The 15,490-nt window shown below is 37.7% G+C and overlaps 1 protein-coding gene across 3 annotated transcripts in view; it reads left to right on the top strand.

Annotated features, from left to right (window-relative positions):
* RPRD1A (regulation of nuclear pre-mRNA domain containing 1A) overlaps window positions 1–15,490 on the top strand; it is a 69,039-nt gene that overhangs the window by 34,566 nt on the left and 18,983 nt on the right. Inside the window, exon 7 of one of the 3 annotated variants that reach the window (XM_043558616.1) lies at window positions 9,602–10,660. The exons of the other annotated variants lie outside the window; for them this stretch is intronic. Within the exon in view, the coding sequence (XP_043414551.1) occupies window positions 9,602–9,640 (39 nt within the window). The 3' untranslated portion in view covers window positions 9,641–10,660. Of the gene's footprint in view, window positions 1–9,601; window positions 10,661–15,490 lie in introns of those variants that run through there. 3 annotated transcript variants of the gene reach the window in all.

Raw genomic sequence — 15,490 nt, 5'->3', positions numbered from 1 at the left:
CTTACTATCAGTGATCTTTTAAATTTTTGCATATCTGATACTTTATAAATTATTTTTTTGTTCACTCAGATTGGTCATCTTTTAAAAATATTTATTGCCCGGTGCCTGGGTGGCTCAGTTGCTTGAGCATCTGACTCTTCATTTCAGGGTCGTGAGTTTGGGTCCTGGGATGGGCATGAAGCAGTGTCAGGCATGAAGCCTACTTAAAAAAAAAAAAAAAAAAAACCTAGCCATTTTATTTCTGTTTCAAATTTCCTATACCCTTTAACTACTTTTCTCTTTGGTTCTAAGTTTGTATGTTAATATTTGTCTTTGTTTTTGTAGATTTGGGGCTTTCTGGATATAGTTAAGGTGGTCTTCTCAATTCATTACTGTAAAAATACTTTGCTATTTTTCTTTGTTTTTTCCCCTAATGTTTTTATCCATTAGGATTTTTTTTGTTTATGATGTGACATAGAGATCTAATTGAAAGTGATAGTGAATGTCCCTTGTCATGTATTAATGATTAATCAATGACTCAGTCTGTCTCTTATTATGTTATGAAGTGCCATTTCTGTTATACTTAATTCGTGTGTGTGTGTGTGTGTGTGTGTGTGTGTGTGTACACATGGGAATGTAGTTAGTCCCTTTTCTATTCTATTGGCCAATTTGTCTTACCCACCTTTACTTATGCAGATTTTTGTTTGTATTGTTTTTGGTATTGTTTGTATCTACAATTTAAATAATGATTGTATACATGAATTTTTACTTTCTTCCCACTTTATACATATTTAATAGCTTTCATACTTGATATTTCTCATGCCATGTTGCTAAGTAGATGTTTCTTAATTTACTTGGCCTTTTACCTGTTTCTGAATGTACTGTTTACTCTTGTTATCCTTCCCCTCTATCTGCTAGATGGTATTTTCCTGGATTTTCAAAAGTATTTAATTTCATAAAACTTTGTTTTCTCGGGCACCTGGGTGGCTCAGTTGATCAATTGTCCAACTCTTGATTTTAGCTCAGGTCGTGATCTCAAGGTTTGTGGGACTGAGCCCCCCGAGGCTTAACCTAATTTTTATTTTTTAAATGCTTAAGAAAAATTTTGTTTTACCTGAGGCATTTATTATTTGTTTGTTTTTAATTTATTTATTGTGAGAGACAGCAGCAGCGCAAGTGGGTGGAAGGGCCGAGAGAGGGAGAATCCCAAGAGGGCTCTGCGTTGTCAACACAGAGCCCAATGTGGGGCTCAGACTCATGTGAGATGGTGAGCTGAGCCAAAATCAAGAGTTGGACACTTAACCAATTGAGCCACCCAGGTGCCCTTTCCCTAAGATATTTAATGATTAGAAATTTCTAATATTAATTCTCTTACTATAGGAAATAATGTTTTAAATAGTACTGAAAATTTTAAATTAAAATTTTATTGCTGGAGGTGTTTACCTGCATGTAGCAGGTTGAGCTGCTGGTTGTAACAGTCCAAAGGATGGAGAGGAATGGTGGCAGTGGCAGTGTTTGACAGCCTGATTGAAGTTGCTGAGTGGATTACAATGGGGACTAATTTCAATAGGGAAACTGAGCTTAATTAGAAAGTTTTATATTGCGGATAATGTAGGCCTGAACCTTACTTGGTGATAGCACTGAGAAAACAAAGGAATGGGCGGGATGGGAACAATTGAATCATAATTTAATTGGGTCTGAGCATAGAAAGTAGAAGGAATCAGTGATAAATGAAATTTTGGAAACCATGGGGCAAATGAATCTGGCATTGACTAAAAGGATATTAAAATAAGGGACTAGTTTTGCTGAAGAGGATGATTTGGTTTTAGGCAGGTCAAATTTTTTAACTTTTTCACTTTCATTTTTGTGCAGTGAGGTATATTATTATTTTTTTCCCAGCTTTATTGAGATAACTGGCATATGAGTGAATTAAAGGGTTTTTTTTTTTTTTGCTTTCTTAAAAAATTGAAACATAGTTGACACCAGAGTTTTTCTAGTTGTAAAAGTAGTACATGTTCCTCGTAGTTTAGAAGCCATTCATAAGCACACACAGATGCCACCTAAAATCTCATTACCTCCTAAAGAACCATTGATAAGATTTGAGAGATGGAATCCCAGTGTATGCTATTTTATGTAGTCTTTTTTACACATTTACAGTAAACATTTTCTCACGATCATATTCTCATCTAAAATGAAGTATTTCTTTAACCAGCTATTTATTGTTTAGCATTTGTTTTTTCCAGTTTCTTGTTATTAGAAAAACATGGTTTTGAATCACACTTTAGGTAAATCCTTGCTTATTTTTGATAATTTTTTCTTTTTTTTAATGTTTGTTTATTTTTGAGAGACAGAGCACGAGGGGAGGGGCAGAGAGAGAGAGAGAGATAAAGAATCTAAGCAGGCTCCAGGCTCTGAGCTGTCAGCACAGAGCCCGACGTGGGACTTGAACCCACGAACCATGAGATCATGACCTGAGCCGAAGTCGGACGCTTAACCGACTGAGCTACCCAGACACTGTGATAATTTTTTCATAAATTCCTAGATGTAGGGGGAAAAAATGAAAGCAGTGAGGCAAAGGTAATTTTAATGCTTAGTCTTCTAGAATTTAAGAAAACAAAATGATATTCTGTCTGGTGACAAAGGGAGGTGGAAGTGGAGACATCTCAACTGCATATTAATTGATATAAATTCATGATGACACAACCTGTGTGAAGACAGTTGATAATAAGTATCAGAAACCCTTATTTTTACATAATTATTTTTTCTGCTCTTTTCCTTTTACCAGGTCATTTAAATTGCATAATGCTCTCAGAGTAGCTAGTTGGTAGGGAGAATTCTGGGAGCCATTAAAGTGATGGTATATTTTTCGCTTTTGTATTTTAAAAAACCGTAGTTGGGGCACCAGGGTGGCTCAGTCGGTAAGCATCCAACTCTTTGGCTCGGGTCATGACCTCATGGTTCCTGAATTTGAGCTCCACTCTAACAATGTCTCCCTGTGTCTCTGCCCCTCCTACACTTTCTCTCTCTCTCAAAATAAATTTAAAAACTTAAAAAACATGTGGTAAAATACACGTAAAATTGACCATCTTAACTATTTAAAAACATTTTTTTTAAGTTTTATTTTTTGAAAGAGAGTGTGTAGAGGGAGGGAGAGAAAGGATCTTAAGCAGGCCACCATGCCCACCAGGGAGCCTGATGGTGGAGCTTGATCTCGTGATTGTGAGATCATGACCTGAGCTAAAATCAAGGGTCAAGGATGTTTAACCCACTGAGCCATCCAGGTGCCGTGACTATCTTAGCCATTTTTAAGTGTATGCTTCAGTAGTGTTAAGTACATTCTCGTTGCTGTGCAGCGTGTCTCCAGAATTCTTTCATCTTGCAAACTGAAACTCATACCCATTACGCAGCTCTTCATTCCCTACTGTCTCCAGCCCTGACAACCACCATTCTTTCTGTCTCTGAATTTGACTAGGTACCTAATATAAGTAGAATCATGCACTTTTTGTGATTGGCTTACTTCACTCAGCATAATGTACTCTAGGTTTATTGGTGTTGTAACGTGTGCCAGAACTTTCTTCCCTTTTAAGGCTGAAATACTCCATGGTATGTATGTACCACATTTTGTTTTCCCATGTGTCTTTCGGATACTTGGGTTGGTTCCACTTTATTGCTGTTGTGAATAATGCTGCTATGAACATGGGGTCTTAGCATGTATTTATTTTGAGTCCTTACTTTCAGGTCTTTTGGGTTTATACCCAGAAATGGTATTGCTGTATCATATGCCAATTCTATTTTCAAATTTTTTGAGAAACTGATGTACCATAGCATACCATTCATAACAGTTGCACCATTTTATGTTACTACCAAAAATGCACAGGGTTCTCATTTCCTCACATCCTTGACAGCACTTTTTATTTGGGTTTTTGTTGATAGTAGCCATCCTAATTGATTGGCTATTTGTTTATCATCTTGGAGAAATGTCTGTTCAAGTCCTTTGTCTATTTTTTAAATGGGCTGTTTGTTTCATTGTTGTTATAAAGGGATGATAGATAGATAGATAGATAGATAGATAGATAGATAGATAGATAGATATAGTCCAAAGTTGATACTTGTTATTAAAAAGAGTTTGGAGATAATTTAATGCACCAGTGCTGGAAATTATTCTAGAACATTTCCCAAAACACATTCTCTACTTGAATGTTTCTGATGTAAAGGGAACACACTGTTTTGAGAGCAGTCTTTTCCATTTTCTGGAAAACTGCTAGAACATATATACTTTTTTATCTTAACATTTTCACAAATGTATTTGCTCAAATATATATATTTGTGTGTGTGTGTGTGTGTGTACATACATACACATTTATGCATTGGGGAAAATGGAAAATACCAAAAATCCAGAATGGAAGATAAAAACCAAAATCTGCTATTGATATTGAAAACGCATAATTTGAAATAATAGCCCCTTACTCTCTTCCCTTCCTTTTTATAGACCCAATTTTGTTTATAGGATCTTAGATCCTTTTATTGGTGTGTAAAGAATCCTATTTTTTGTGTGTTATTGCCATTATTCATGTATTATTTGTCATGAAAAAATTTACATGAATAGCTATTTCTGTCAACTATGTCAAAATAAAGGACAGGATATAGCAGTCATGAAAAGTAACAAAAAGTCCTTGCGTGTCTGAGAACAGCTTTCTTTTTTGCTCACCCATCACTGACTGCTTCACTGAATGTAGAATTCTTGGATCATGTCTTTTCTTTTTTTCTTTTGGCCTAGTTAATGTATTTTTGCTTTCTCTTGCACATTTAACACTTTGCCTACACATACATAGGCTATTGGTCTTTTAATTTTGCCTGATGTTTGAGGGGTGCCTGGATGGCTCAGTTGGTTGGGTGTCCTGCTTTGGCTCAGGTCATGATCTCACAGTTCACAAGTTGGAGCCCCACATCAGGCTTTTGCTTAGGATTCTCTGTCTCCCTCTCTCTCTGCCTCCCCCCTTCAAAAATAAATAAACATTTAAAAAAGTAATTTTGTTTGATGTTGATGTTCCCTTTAATTGCAAAGATCTAAGTTGCCTTTTATTTTTGCTTCTGATTTTTTATGGTTTCTCCTTTTTTTTTAAGTTAAAAAAATATTTTAATGTTTGTTTATTTTTGAGAGAGAGGGGATGGGGGGTGGGCAGAGAGAGAGGGAGACACAGGATCCGAAGCAAGCTCCAGGCTCTGAGCTGTCAGCACAGAGCCTGATGTAGGGCTTGAACCCATGAACTGTGAGATCATGACCTGAGCCGAAGTCAGACGCCAAAAAGACTGAGCCACCCAGGCACCCCTCTCTTTAACTTATGTGTATATTGAATATTCTGAATCTTGACTTCATGTTTATCTTTTTTCATTTTTCCTCATGTCTATAATCTTCCTTTAGTTTCCCTTGAGTGTTTAAAAAATATATGTTTTAGTGTTTATTTATTTTTGAGAGAGAGAGAGAGACAGAGTTAAGAGTGGGGTAGGGTCAGAGAGAGAGGGATACACAGAATCTGAAGCAGGCTCTAGGCTCTGAGCTGTCAGCACACAGCCTGACACAGGCTCGAACTCAGTGTCAGGCTCGAACTCAAACAGGGAGATCAGACCTGAGCTGAAGTTGGATGCAGGTGCCCCATCCCTTGTATTTTTTTTAAATGTTCATTTTTGAGAGCGAGAGCATGCGTGCAAACTGGGGAGGGGCAGAGAGAGAGGGACAAAGGATCTGAAGCTGCCTCTGCACAGACAGCCCAGAGCCTTGTGCGGGACTCGAGCTCACAAATAGACAAATAGTTAAAGTCTGACACTTAACCAAACCAACTGTGCCCCCCAGATGCTCCAAACTTTTTTTTTTTTTGATTAGAGTATGCGGGAGAGGGGCACAGGAAGAGAGAGAGAATCCTAAGCAGGCTGCACACTCAGTGCAGAGCCTCACATGGGGCTTGATCCCATGACCCCAGAATCACAACCTGAGCCAATGTAAAAACTGGGTTCTCAACTGACTGAGCCACCCAGGTGGCCCTTCCCTTGAGTTTGTTGTTTTTGTTGTATTCTTCCTTACAGCCTGCTTGTCTGATGTTGGGAGTGGAGATTGTTTTCTCACCTTTTTATGGGACTCTGTTGAAACAAAGGGATTTATTATAGCTTTTACTTGGACAACTCACAGATCCTCCCATTCTGGGACAAGTCAGAAGGAAATCAGAGGAGATGGTAGTGCCAGAGTTTTGTGAGTTTGACAAGTCAGCCCAGATCTGGCTGGAACCTTACCTCTTTTGCCAGCACACCAACCACAGCATTCAGTACTGATTTGGTTATTGCAGTCCCTGGATCATCATGGTATTGGGAGTCCCAGCAGGCACAGGTTCCCTGTTGAAGTGACCCATAGGAGAATCAAGTATAAATGTTGCTAACAAGTTAGTTACACCTCGAAAAGCTTGATACAATCTGCAGTAGTGTTTGGACCTATTTGATGTAAATGTAAAATACTGTTTAATTAGACACTAAGTTTTACAAACCTTAATGTGGTTTTTTTGTTTTTTTTTTTCTGCAATGAGTGCTTAAAGCTTTTGTTCTCCCTGGTTTTACATTAATTTTTCTAATCCATGGGTTTAGGAATTATGCGAGTAAATATGTGAAAGTGTATGTCTGATGAAAGCAATGGGCTCTGAGAAAGAATCTAAGCATCATTTCAGTAAACAACATGTAACTACAGTAAGACCTATAATGTGTCTTTATATTTCTTATTTTTAAAATAAAGAATATTTAAGTAAGGTCCAGTAAATACAGTTTTTTACTACAGCATGAATAATTTATGGTGTTTATTTCTGCTGTGTATAAGCTTTACTTCTAAGCTCTGAAGTATTTTTTTTTTATGAAGTGTAATATTTTTGACAATGTAGCATCAGCATTTTGATCATGTTAATTTTGGTACTACTTCATCGCTTTATTTTTTTAAGTTTGTTAATTTTGAAAGGGGGGGGGCAGTGAGAGAGAGAGAGAGAGAGAGAGAGAGAGAATCCTAAGCAGGCTCTGTGCTGTTGGTGCAGAGTCTAACACAGGGTTCCATCCCACAAACCGTGAGGTCATAACCCAAGCTGAAATCAAAAGTTTGGGGATGCTTAACCGACTGAGCCACCTAGGCACCCCTAAATCTCTTTATTTTTTTTAACATCAGCCATTCTTGGAAGTTGTTCATCAGATTCTTATAAAATTAATTTTTAAAATAATATATCTTTCTTAGTGTTTCATCCTATGGGATTTCTTAAAAACTTGACTTGTCATTTCTTATTTTGGCTTGCTTTCTTTTTAGATTTCTTAAGAATATGTTTATTCTGAATTAAAGATTAAAATGTTTTTATGTGTTAAAGATATAAGGCCAGGACATAGGTCTGTGGTTAGAAGTTTTTCTTAGGTGACTTTGGCCTTAGAGCAGTGAACACTTCAGGAAGCACTTTAGCTTTGTGATGACGAGTGAAGACTCTCGAACTGGATTATAGGAGTTTAAATTCTGGCTTCAGTGCTTATTAGCTCACTGACATTCAGCAAAGCATTTGACCTCTTTGTACATCAATTTCCTCGTCTGTAAAATAGGGATAATACTTACACCTGCTTTATATGTTTATTATGTGATTTACATGAATTGGGTGCTTAAAACTGCCCAGCTTATAGTAACTACCTCAGAAGTTCCGGCCCAAACAAGAAAACCTGGAGGTTTTCTAGCCAGCCTGTGTCTTGTCTTACTGTATCTATAGTTCCTCTCAAAAAAGGAGATGTTTATATTGCTAGTTATATTCTTAGCATCTCAGGGATTGTGCCTGGATTCCTAAACTTAATATGTATAATCATTTTTGGAGATTCTGATTTATCTGTATCAAGGCCTACTTGTCTGTTTATAGAATCTGCCTCTTTAAAATTAGGTACCAGGGGCGCCTGGGTGGCGCAGTCGGTTAAGCGTCCGACTTCAGCCAGGTCACGATCTCGCGGTCCGTGAGTTCGAGCCCCGCGTCAGGCTCTGGGCTGATGGCTCAGAGCCTGGAGCTTGTTTCCGATTCTGTGTCTCCCTCTCTCTCTGCCCCTCCCCCGTTCATGCTCTGTCTCTCTCTGTCCCACAAATAAATAAAAAATGTTGAAAAAAAAAAAAGGAGATGTTTATATTGCTAGTTATATTCTTAGCATCTCAGGGATTGTGCCTGGATTCCTAAACTCTTAATATGTATAATCATTTTTTGAGATTCTGATTTATCTGTATCAAGGCCTACTTGTCTGTTTATGGAATCTGCCTCTTTAAAATTAGGTACCAGGGGCGCCTGCGTGGCACAGTCGGTTAAGCGTCCGACTTCAGCCAGGTCACGATCTCGCGGTCCGTGAGTTCGAGCCCCGCGTCAGGCTCTGGGCTGATGGCTCAGAGCCTGGAGCCTGTTTCCAATTCTGTGTCTCCCTCTCTCTCTGCCCCTCCCCCGTTCATGCTCTGTCTCTCTCTGTCCCCAAAATAAATATACGTTGAAAAAAATAAATAAATAAATAAAATAAAATTAGGTACCAAATAAATAAAATTAGGTACGGTATTTGCAATACTGTAATAATTTGCAAAATTAGGTACAATTCACCCTTTTGGTAATTTTTCATGATTTCTTGAAGGTAATTGTCTCAGAAATTAAGTTAGTCTAAAATGTTTTCTATATTTCACCCCAGTGTTTTGGAGTGTAGTTGATTATGTTAAGAGACTTGCAGTCAGAGTGTCACATGATTTCCTTAATGATTTAGATTTTCATTCTATTCCATAGAAAAAACAAAAAGGATAGTTGTTCAGACATTCACCCATGACTTCTATTTTAAGATGTTAGAATAAATATATAAAACTTAGTGTAACTAATAAAGATATAAATAAAGATACCTTATATATTATGTTATGTATCTTATTTGCATAAACGCAAAATAAAAAGATCTAATGAAAAGAGGGTAAGTGAGGGGAGAGAAATAAAATGGAAAGACAAGATGAAGGAATTGAGGTGAAATATAGAGAGATAGCTGCATGCACTATTCAGTAGGCCCCTTGCTGTTTGTGCTATTTAAATTAGTTAAAATTAGGGGCCTGGGTGGCTCAGTCAGCTAAGCATCTGACTCTTGATTTCGATTCAGGTCATGATTTCAGTTTGTGGGTTTGAGCCCCGCGTCGGGCTCTGCTCTGATGCTCTGGAGCCTGCTTGGGATTCTCTCTCTGCTTGCTCTCTCAAAATAAATAAACTAAAAAAAAAATAATTAAAATTAAATAAAACAAAGTTTAAATCCTCAGCACTATCCAGATTTCAGATGCACAATAGCCTCATGTGGCTTTTGGCTACTTTGTTGGATAGTGTAGATACAAAACATTTTCATTGTCACGGAAAGTTCTGTTTGTAATGATTGATCAGCCTTGCTTAAAAGATAGGTATAGATAAAATGGAGAGATATATGAGAAATTTTATTTACTATATATAAAATATGTAATATCTCTGCTCTAATAGAAGAAATGCAGTAGGTGCCCCCTATGGCAGTATTCTTAGAAGGGAGATACTGAACAGGAATTGAAGAGAGGAACCACATCTTGGCATTTACTCTTCTTCAGGTGGGAGCGTTTACACAAATGCTCTTTGCCCCACATTGAACACCTGGAAGCAGGAGGTTGGAACTAAGAGTGCTCCAGTGGAAACAACCAGGAGGGTCAGCTCCTGTGCATCTCCTTTCTTGGACCAGATTGCAGTGGTGAGGAACCTGTCTGTATGGGATCTTGGAGCAGAGGAAAAGCAGTGTTCCTTCTTCCTGGTGAGGCCCAGGAGTGATGGTGATCATCTGTATCTGGAAAACCACTCACTGCTGTAATCCATGTTGGATCTTGCCCACTTTACTGACAACCCAGGCAGGTTGTACTTACAGTCTGTAGTTACATAAGATAATATCACCAGAACCACCAAGCATTTTCAGAAAGACAATATATAAGTAGAATCAGAGGGAAGAAATTTCCCCTAGGAAATAGTTCATAGAAACCAGTCTCCTTTTCTCTCTCTCTCTCCCTCTCCCTTTCAAAGTAAGTAAACTTGAGGGGAAAAAAGGATGCGCCTGGTGTCTCGGTCAGTTAAATGTCCGACTCTTGATTTCAGCCCAGGTCTTGATCTCATGGTTCATGGGATCAGGCCCTGTGTCAGGCACTGTGCTGACCATGTGGCCTGCTTGGGATTTTCTCTCCCTCTCCCCCTGCCACTCCCCTCAGCCATGGTCTCCCTCAAAATAAATAAATAAACTTTAGAAAAAAAAAACCCAGCATTGTGATGTGCTGAAAATGTCTAAACACCTGGAGGTCCCAGCCCGCCCCTAATGAGTAGCCATCAGAAGATAGAGTGTCCTCATAGCCCTGTTAGGGAAAGCTCTCTACTTTTTTTATTCTTATCAACAAAGGAATGGTTGGGAATTCTAGGCAAGTAAGCAAGCAAACGATAAGCAATAGCATTAAAGTCATAATGGCTGTAAAATGGGAGTATAAGTGGGACAAGTGAGCTACTTTGTGAGATTCTGAAAAAGTAAAGCTACTGATGAAGTTTAAACTTAATATAGTAAGTCAGTGCTCCATCCTTCCATGTAATGCATTCCTAAAAATGTGAATAAAAGTAAATGACATTTTAGAACAAAATTTTTGTAAGTATTGGTCCGGTTTTTATTTGTAGCTCTATGAGGTAGATAACTATAGTTACACATGTTTTACAAATGAGAACACCGAGGCTCAGAAATATTAACATATTCCAAGGAAATTTGAAAAATCCATTTAAATGAATACATTAAAACCACTTAGCTCCTGAGAACATTTTCATACATTTTCTTTTGTCTTATGAAAATCATAGATTTGAAACATTATTGTAAACTGTAATAAAAAATGGCGGGGAGCGCCTGGGTGGCTCAGTCAGTTAAGCATCCCAACTCTTGCTCTTGGCTCAGGTCATGATCTCATGGTTTCATGAGATTGAGCCCCATGTCAGACTCTGTGCTGACAGTGTGGAGCTTGCTTGGGATTCTGTCTCTCCCTCTCTCTGCCCCTCTCCCCCCCCCCCCCCCACCCCTTCTGTCTCTCACTCAAAATAAGTAAACAAAAAAATTTTTATCTTGAATAACAGTTAATAGCCATACTGTATGTACAAATTTACATTCTACTTGGATATCTTAGTCTTCAGTGAATAGAGTATGGATTTAGAATAATGAACCTAGAACTTAAGGGTTATGGGTTCTAGAATTTACTATATGAACTTGAAGAAATTGTATAGTATCAAACCTGTTCTTTTCTCAACCTTAGGATGTAGATGTATTATAAGGTCTGTTAACGTTCTAAAGTTCAGTGCTCTTGACTTTTCCCCCTATTCCTTATGTTATACTTGGGAATTTCTAAGTACTTTATCTTAATTCAACTTATAAAAGCAATATGCCATTTTCTTCATACAGTAGTCTCCCAGCATAAAAACAATACATGTTTATTATAGAAAGTAGGGGCACCTGGCTGGCTCAGTCGGTAGAGCATGTTGACTCTTCATCTTAGGGTTGTGAGTTCAAGTCCCACATTGGGCGTGGAGCCTACTTAAAAGGAGAAGAAAAAATCCAGAAAATACTGAAAAAGAAATAACAAAAAAACATTCACTGGTTTACATGAACCAGTGAAAACATTTAATTAATATTTTGATGTACTTGTTCCACTCTTGTTTTTAAGTAGTTGTGTATATTCAGTTTCATTTTTTTAAATTGTGTAAGTGATTTTCTAAACATTGACAGCTGCTGGCCAGCATTTATTTTTTTTGTTTGTTTGTTTCCTTCATTTCAAATAGGAGTGGAGCTTTAAGGGGGAAAAAGACCATTTATCCATATTAAGTTAAATAAGTTATACCTGTTGGACCTATTTAAAGAACTAGGTCTCTGTGACAAAATTGTGGAGGAATATGTACTATCAAGAATATTTAAATTTTAATAAAAGTCATTGCCTCTTATGTCTAATTCCTTCAGCACACCATTGTAATTAGGGGAGTAGTGGTATTACTTGTAACTATGCCATTTAATTTATCCACTTCTTGCTTTTGAAGTAAGATTTGTGTTAGAACTAGAACTTAAGTCTTGATAATTTTAATACCATTGCACACATCAGACTTGTTCATGTAAAATGTGAACCTCTCACGTAGTTCAGTAAATGAAAAGTTTAAGGAGAACTGTGCATCATTTATACTAACAATCTCCTAGAGCTCAGTCAGACTTAACTTCCTAACATGAGAATTCTTTTTTAAGCATCTCCTGAATCTGGTCGTGTTTAGATCAGTTTTTGGAGAAAGTAACTGCTTCAGAGCAAAGCCTGTTCTTCTTGGAACCTTTCTAAGATCCAGTCATCTGACTCTAATATAAAGTAATATTCTTGGGAGGTTTTAGGATTAATAAGCAATACATTTATTTAACAATACATTTTAAAACAATGCACATACAGCAAAATGCATAGATATTAAGGCAGCTCATTATCAGTAAACTTGATCAATTTGATGACTTACTAGATGCTAGACCTAACATTATGCTGCAGTTAATATGTTTTATATTCTAATTATTCATAAAATTCTAGTTACCGTTTGACTTTTGGGAATATGGTTAAGTGTGTTTAGGGTTTTTTTATTTAAAAAAAAAGATGAGTGTTCATGAAAATCAGGAAGATTGTAGAATACGAGAAGAACATAGACATTGTTAACCTTTTTTGAGTTGCCAGCATCTTTGAAAAATCCACATATGCACATAAATTTGCTTACAACTTCAGTTGAATTAGGGCCACCTCTGAGACGAACAGTGATTCACAGTTTAATGACCTTTGCTCTGTAACCAGTGCAAAATTAATGGGATCTGTGGGAATCTTGCATTACTTTTTCTGCTTAAAAACTTCCAGTTATTTCCTCCTAAACTCACTGCATCAATACAGTTAGGACATGGCTTGGCATCACTTCATGAGAGAAAGCACCGGTCATGTAGCAGTTAGCATTGTGACATAGCTGGTATAAACAGTGTTAAGCTACACCAAGTTTTCAGAATATGCCAAGTAAGTTCTGTTTCTTTGAAAGCTGGTTCAGTCACAGCTGGGTTTCTGTATTCAACTCTGGATTGCACATTGGCTAATGGAATTAACTACAGTGTATCCAGAGGTAGGGGCCAGGATGGCAAAGAAATAGAAACACAATACCTTGGAGAACAGTTGAAGGAAATGGGGAATATCAGAGATCAGACTTGTGCTACCTATCTTCACATGCTTTGAAAACTATCAGAAGAGATGAGTTAGGTTTAGGCAAGAGTGCAAAACTAGGACCAGTGGGTATATTACAGGTGACAAGACCATTCTGCTAGTTAGAAATGACATTAATATGAAAGAACTATTAAAGTAATGAGTTTCAGCCTCTGCCGTCTGTATCTACAGCAAACACAGCCCAACTCCTGGCCAGATTAAGATAAAACTTCACAATAAAGGCCTACTTACCCCAGTTCCTGATAATCAAGTTCAGCTTTTGAAAAAATTACAGGGCATGTGAGAAGTCACGAAACGGTCTGAAGAGACAAAACAGATTCATGTAGGACACAACTTTTGGAGATGTCAGACCAGGCGTTTAAAGTAACTGATTAATATGTTAATAACTCTAATGGAAAAGTAGGTACCATGCTAGAAATGAGAAACAATGACAAATGAGTGCCTTTGGTGGTCACCTCGGTAGATTGGACATTGCTGGGGAAATGACCTATCAGCTATGTAATAGGTCAATAGAAATTTCCAAACTGTAATGCAAAAAGGAAAAAGAAAAAGCCCAACACAGAAGATTCAAGAATTATGGGATCATTTTGGAAAGATGTCATGCATATTCTTGGAACACCAGGAGAACAATTGAAGCAGAAGAAGTATTTGAAGAAGTAATGACCAAGAATTTTCAAAATTAATGACTGACATCAAACCACTGATTAGGAAATTCCAAGAACAAATACGAGGCAGGATTACAAAAAATGAAACAAAACAACAAACCCACAGTCTACACTTAGACATATCTTCTTCAAACTGTAGAAAACCAAGATAAAACCTTGAAAGAACTGGGGCAAGGGATAACCTCTTACCTATAGGATGAGAATTAGAGCAGGTTTCTCAGCTGAACCACTCAAGGAAGAAGGAAAGAAGAATGAAAAGTGTTGAAAGAAAACATCACCAACCTAAAATTCCATATCCAATTAAACTATTCTTCAAGAATGAAGGTTAAATAAAGTAGTGCATTTGCTGTTGGAAGTTGTCAAGAAGAGGTTGAATGACCAGGAAAGGAGAAATGTTGGGTCTCTTGTTTGTATTCTATATATAAACTATTAGCCCTGCGAGATGGTAGGATGTATTCATCAAAAATGTGTTTCAGTGATTTTGAGGAATTTTACAAAGCAGATTCTGCTCTTGGAGCTTTGCCCTGGACATGAGCATATTAAGGGTCGGAGCAGGGATGTAGCTAAGAAACTTATTTTTTGCTTCAAAACAGCCCAGAATCTCTGAGTTATGGTCTGCCTGTTAAAACCTTGTGCAGCAGTGTTCCATGAGACACCCAATGTGGGAAGCCCCAGATTAGCTGATCTTTATGACCCTGAGAGTCATTCTTTAGTAACTGAATAATACATACTAAGGGAGTGAGGCTAAAAACTTGACAGGAAGACGAGAATAAAGATAGCATGACTAAGTCTACTTCCTCATTTAAACTTTAGTACAAATAGAAAAAATCACCTTGATTGTTATAGCTCATTTACTTAAATTTCTTCTCCCCGCTTGGTTTTTAAAATTTATTTATTTTGAGAGCGTGAGCAGGGAAGGGGCAGAGAGAGGAGAATCCCAAGCAGACTCCGCATTGTCAGTGCAGAGCTTGATGGCATGAACTGTGAGATCATGACCTGAGCCAAAATCAAGAGCTTGACACTTAACTGACTGCCACCCAGGCAACCCTCCTTACTTGATTTTTAAGTTGTTTAATAAATAGAATCAGCATAAGTTATATGCTATTAGCTTCTGGACAGCCTCCTCCCCACCAAAGTCAAAACATTATCAGCAGGTTCTGCTTTCCTGGAATATTCGTCATCATTCCTAATTGGACTAGCCCCTTGTGTCTTTTCCCTTGTGTCTTTGTGTTGCTGTTTTTTATTGGTCTCTTGTGTTTAAAAACATTAATAGGCCCATGTGCTATAATTCATAAGAAAAGGACAACTCTCCACTATTGGGAATTCCAGAGATTTTTTTTTAAATTTCTGTTTTTGAGAGAGAGACAGTGTGAAAGAGGGAGGGGCAGAGAAAGAGAGAGAGGGAGGGAGATGCAGAATCTGAGCTGTTGACACAGAGCCCATGGCAGGGCTCGAACTCCTGAGCCAGCATATTGAAGTCTGAGCCAAAGTCAGATGCTTAACCGACTGAGCCACCAGGCGCCCCCTCCAGAGATGTTTTAATGGCAGA

Source organism: Prionailurus bengalensis, chromosome D3 (genome assembly GCF_016509475.1).
Source record: "Prionailurus bengalensis isolate Pbe53 chromosome D3, Fcat_Pben_1.1_paternal_pri, whole genome shotgun sequence".
Classification (NCBI taxonomy): domain Eukaryota; kingdom Metazoa; phylum Chordata; class Mammalia; order Carnivora; family Felidae; genus Prionailurus; species Prionailurus bengalensis.
The sequence above is the reverse complement of the archived record's forward strand: the minus strand, read 5'-3'. Positions and strand labels throughout refer to the sequence as shown.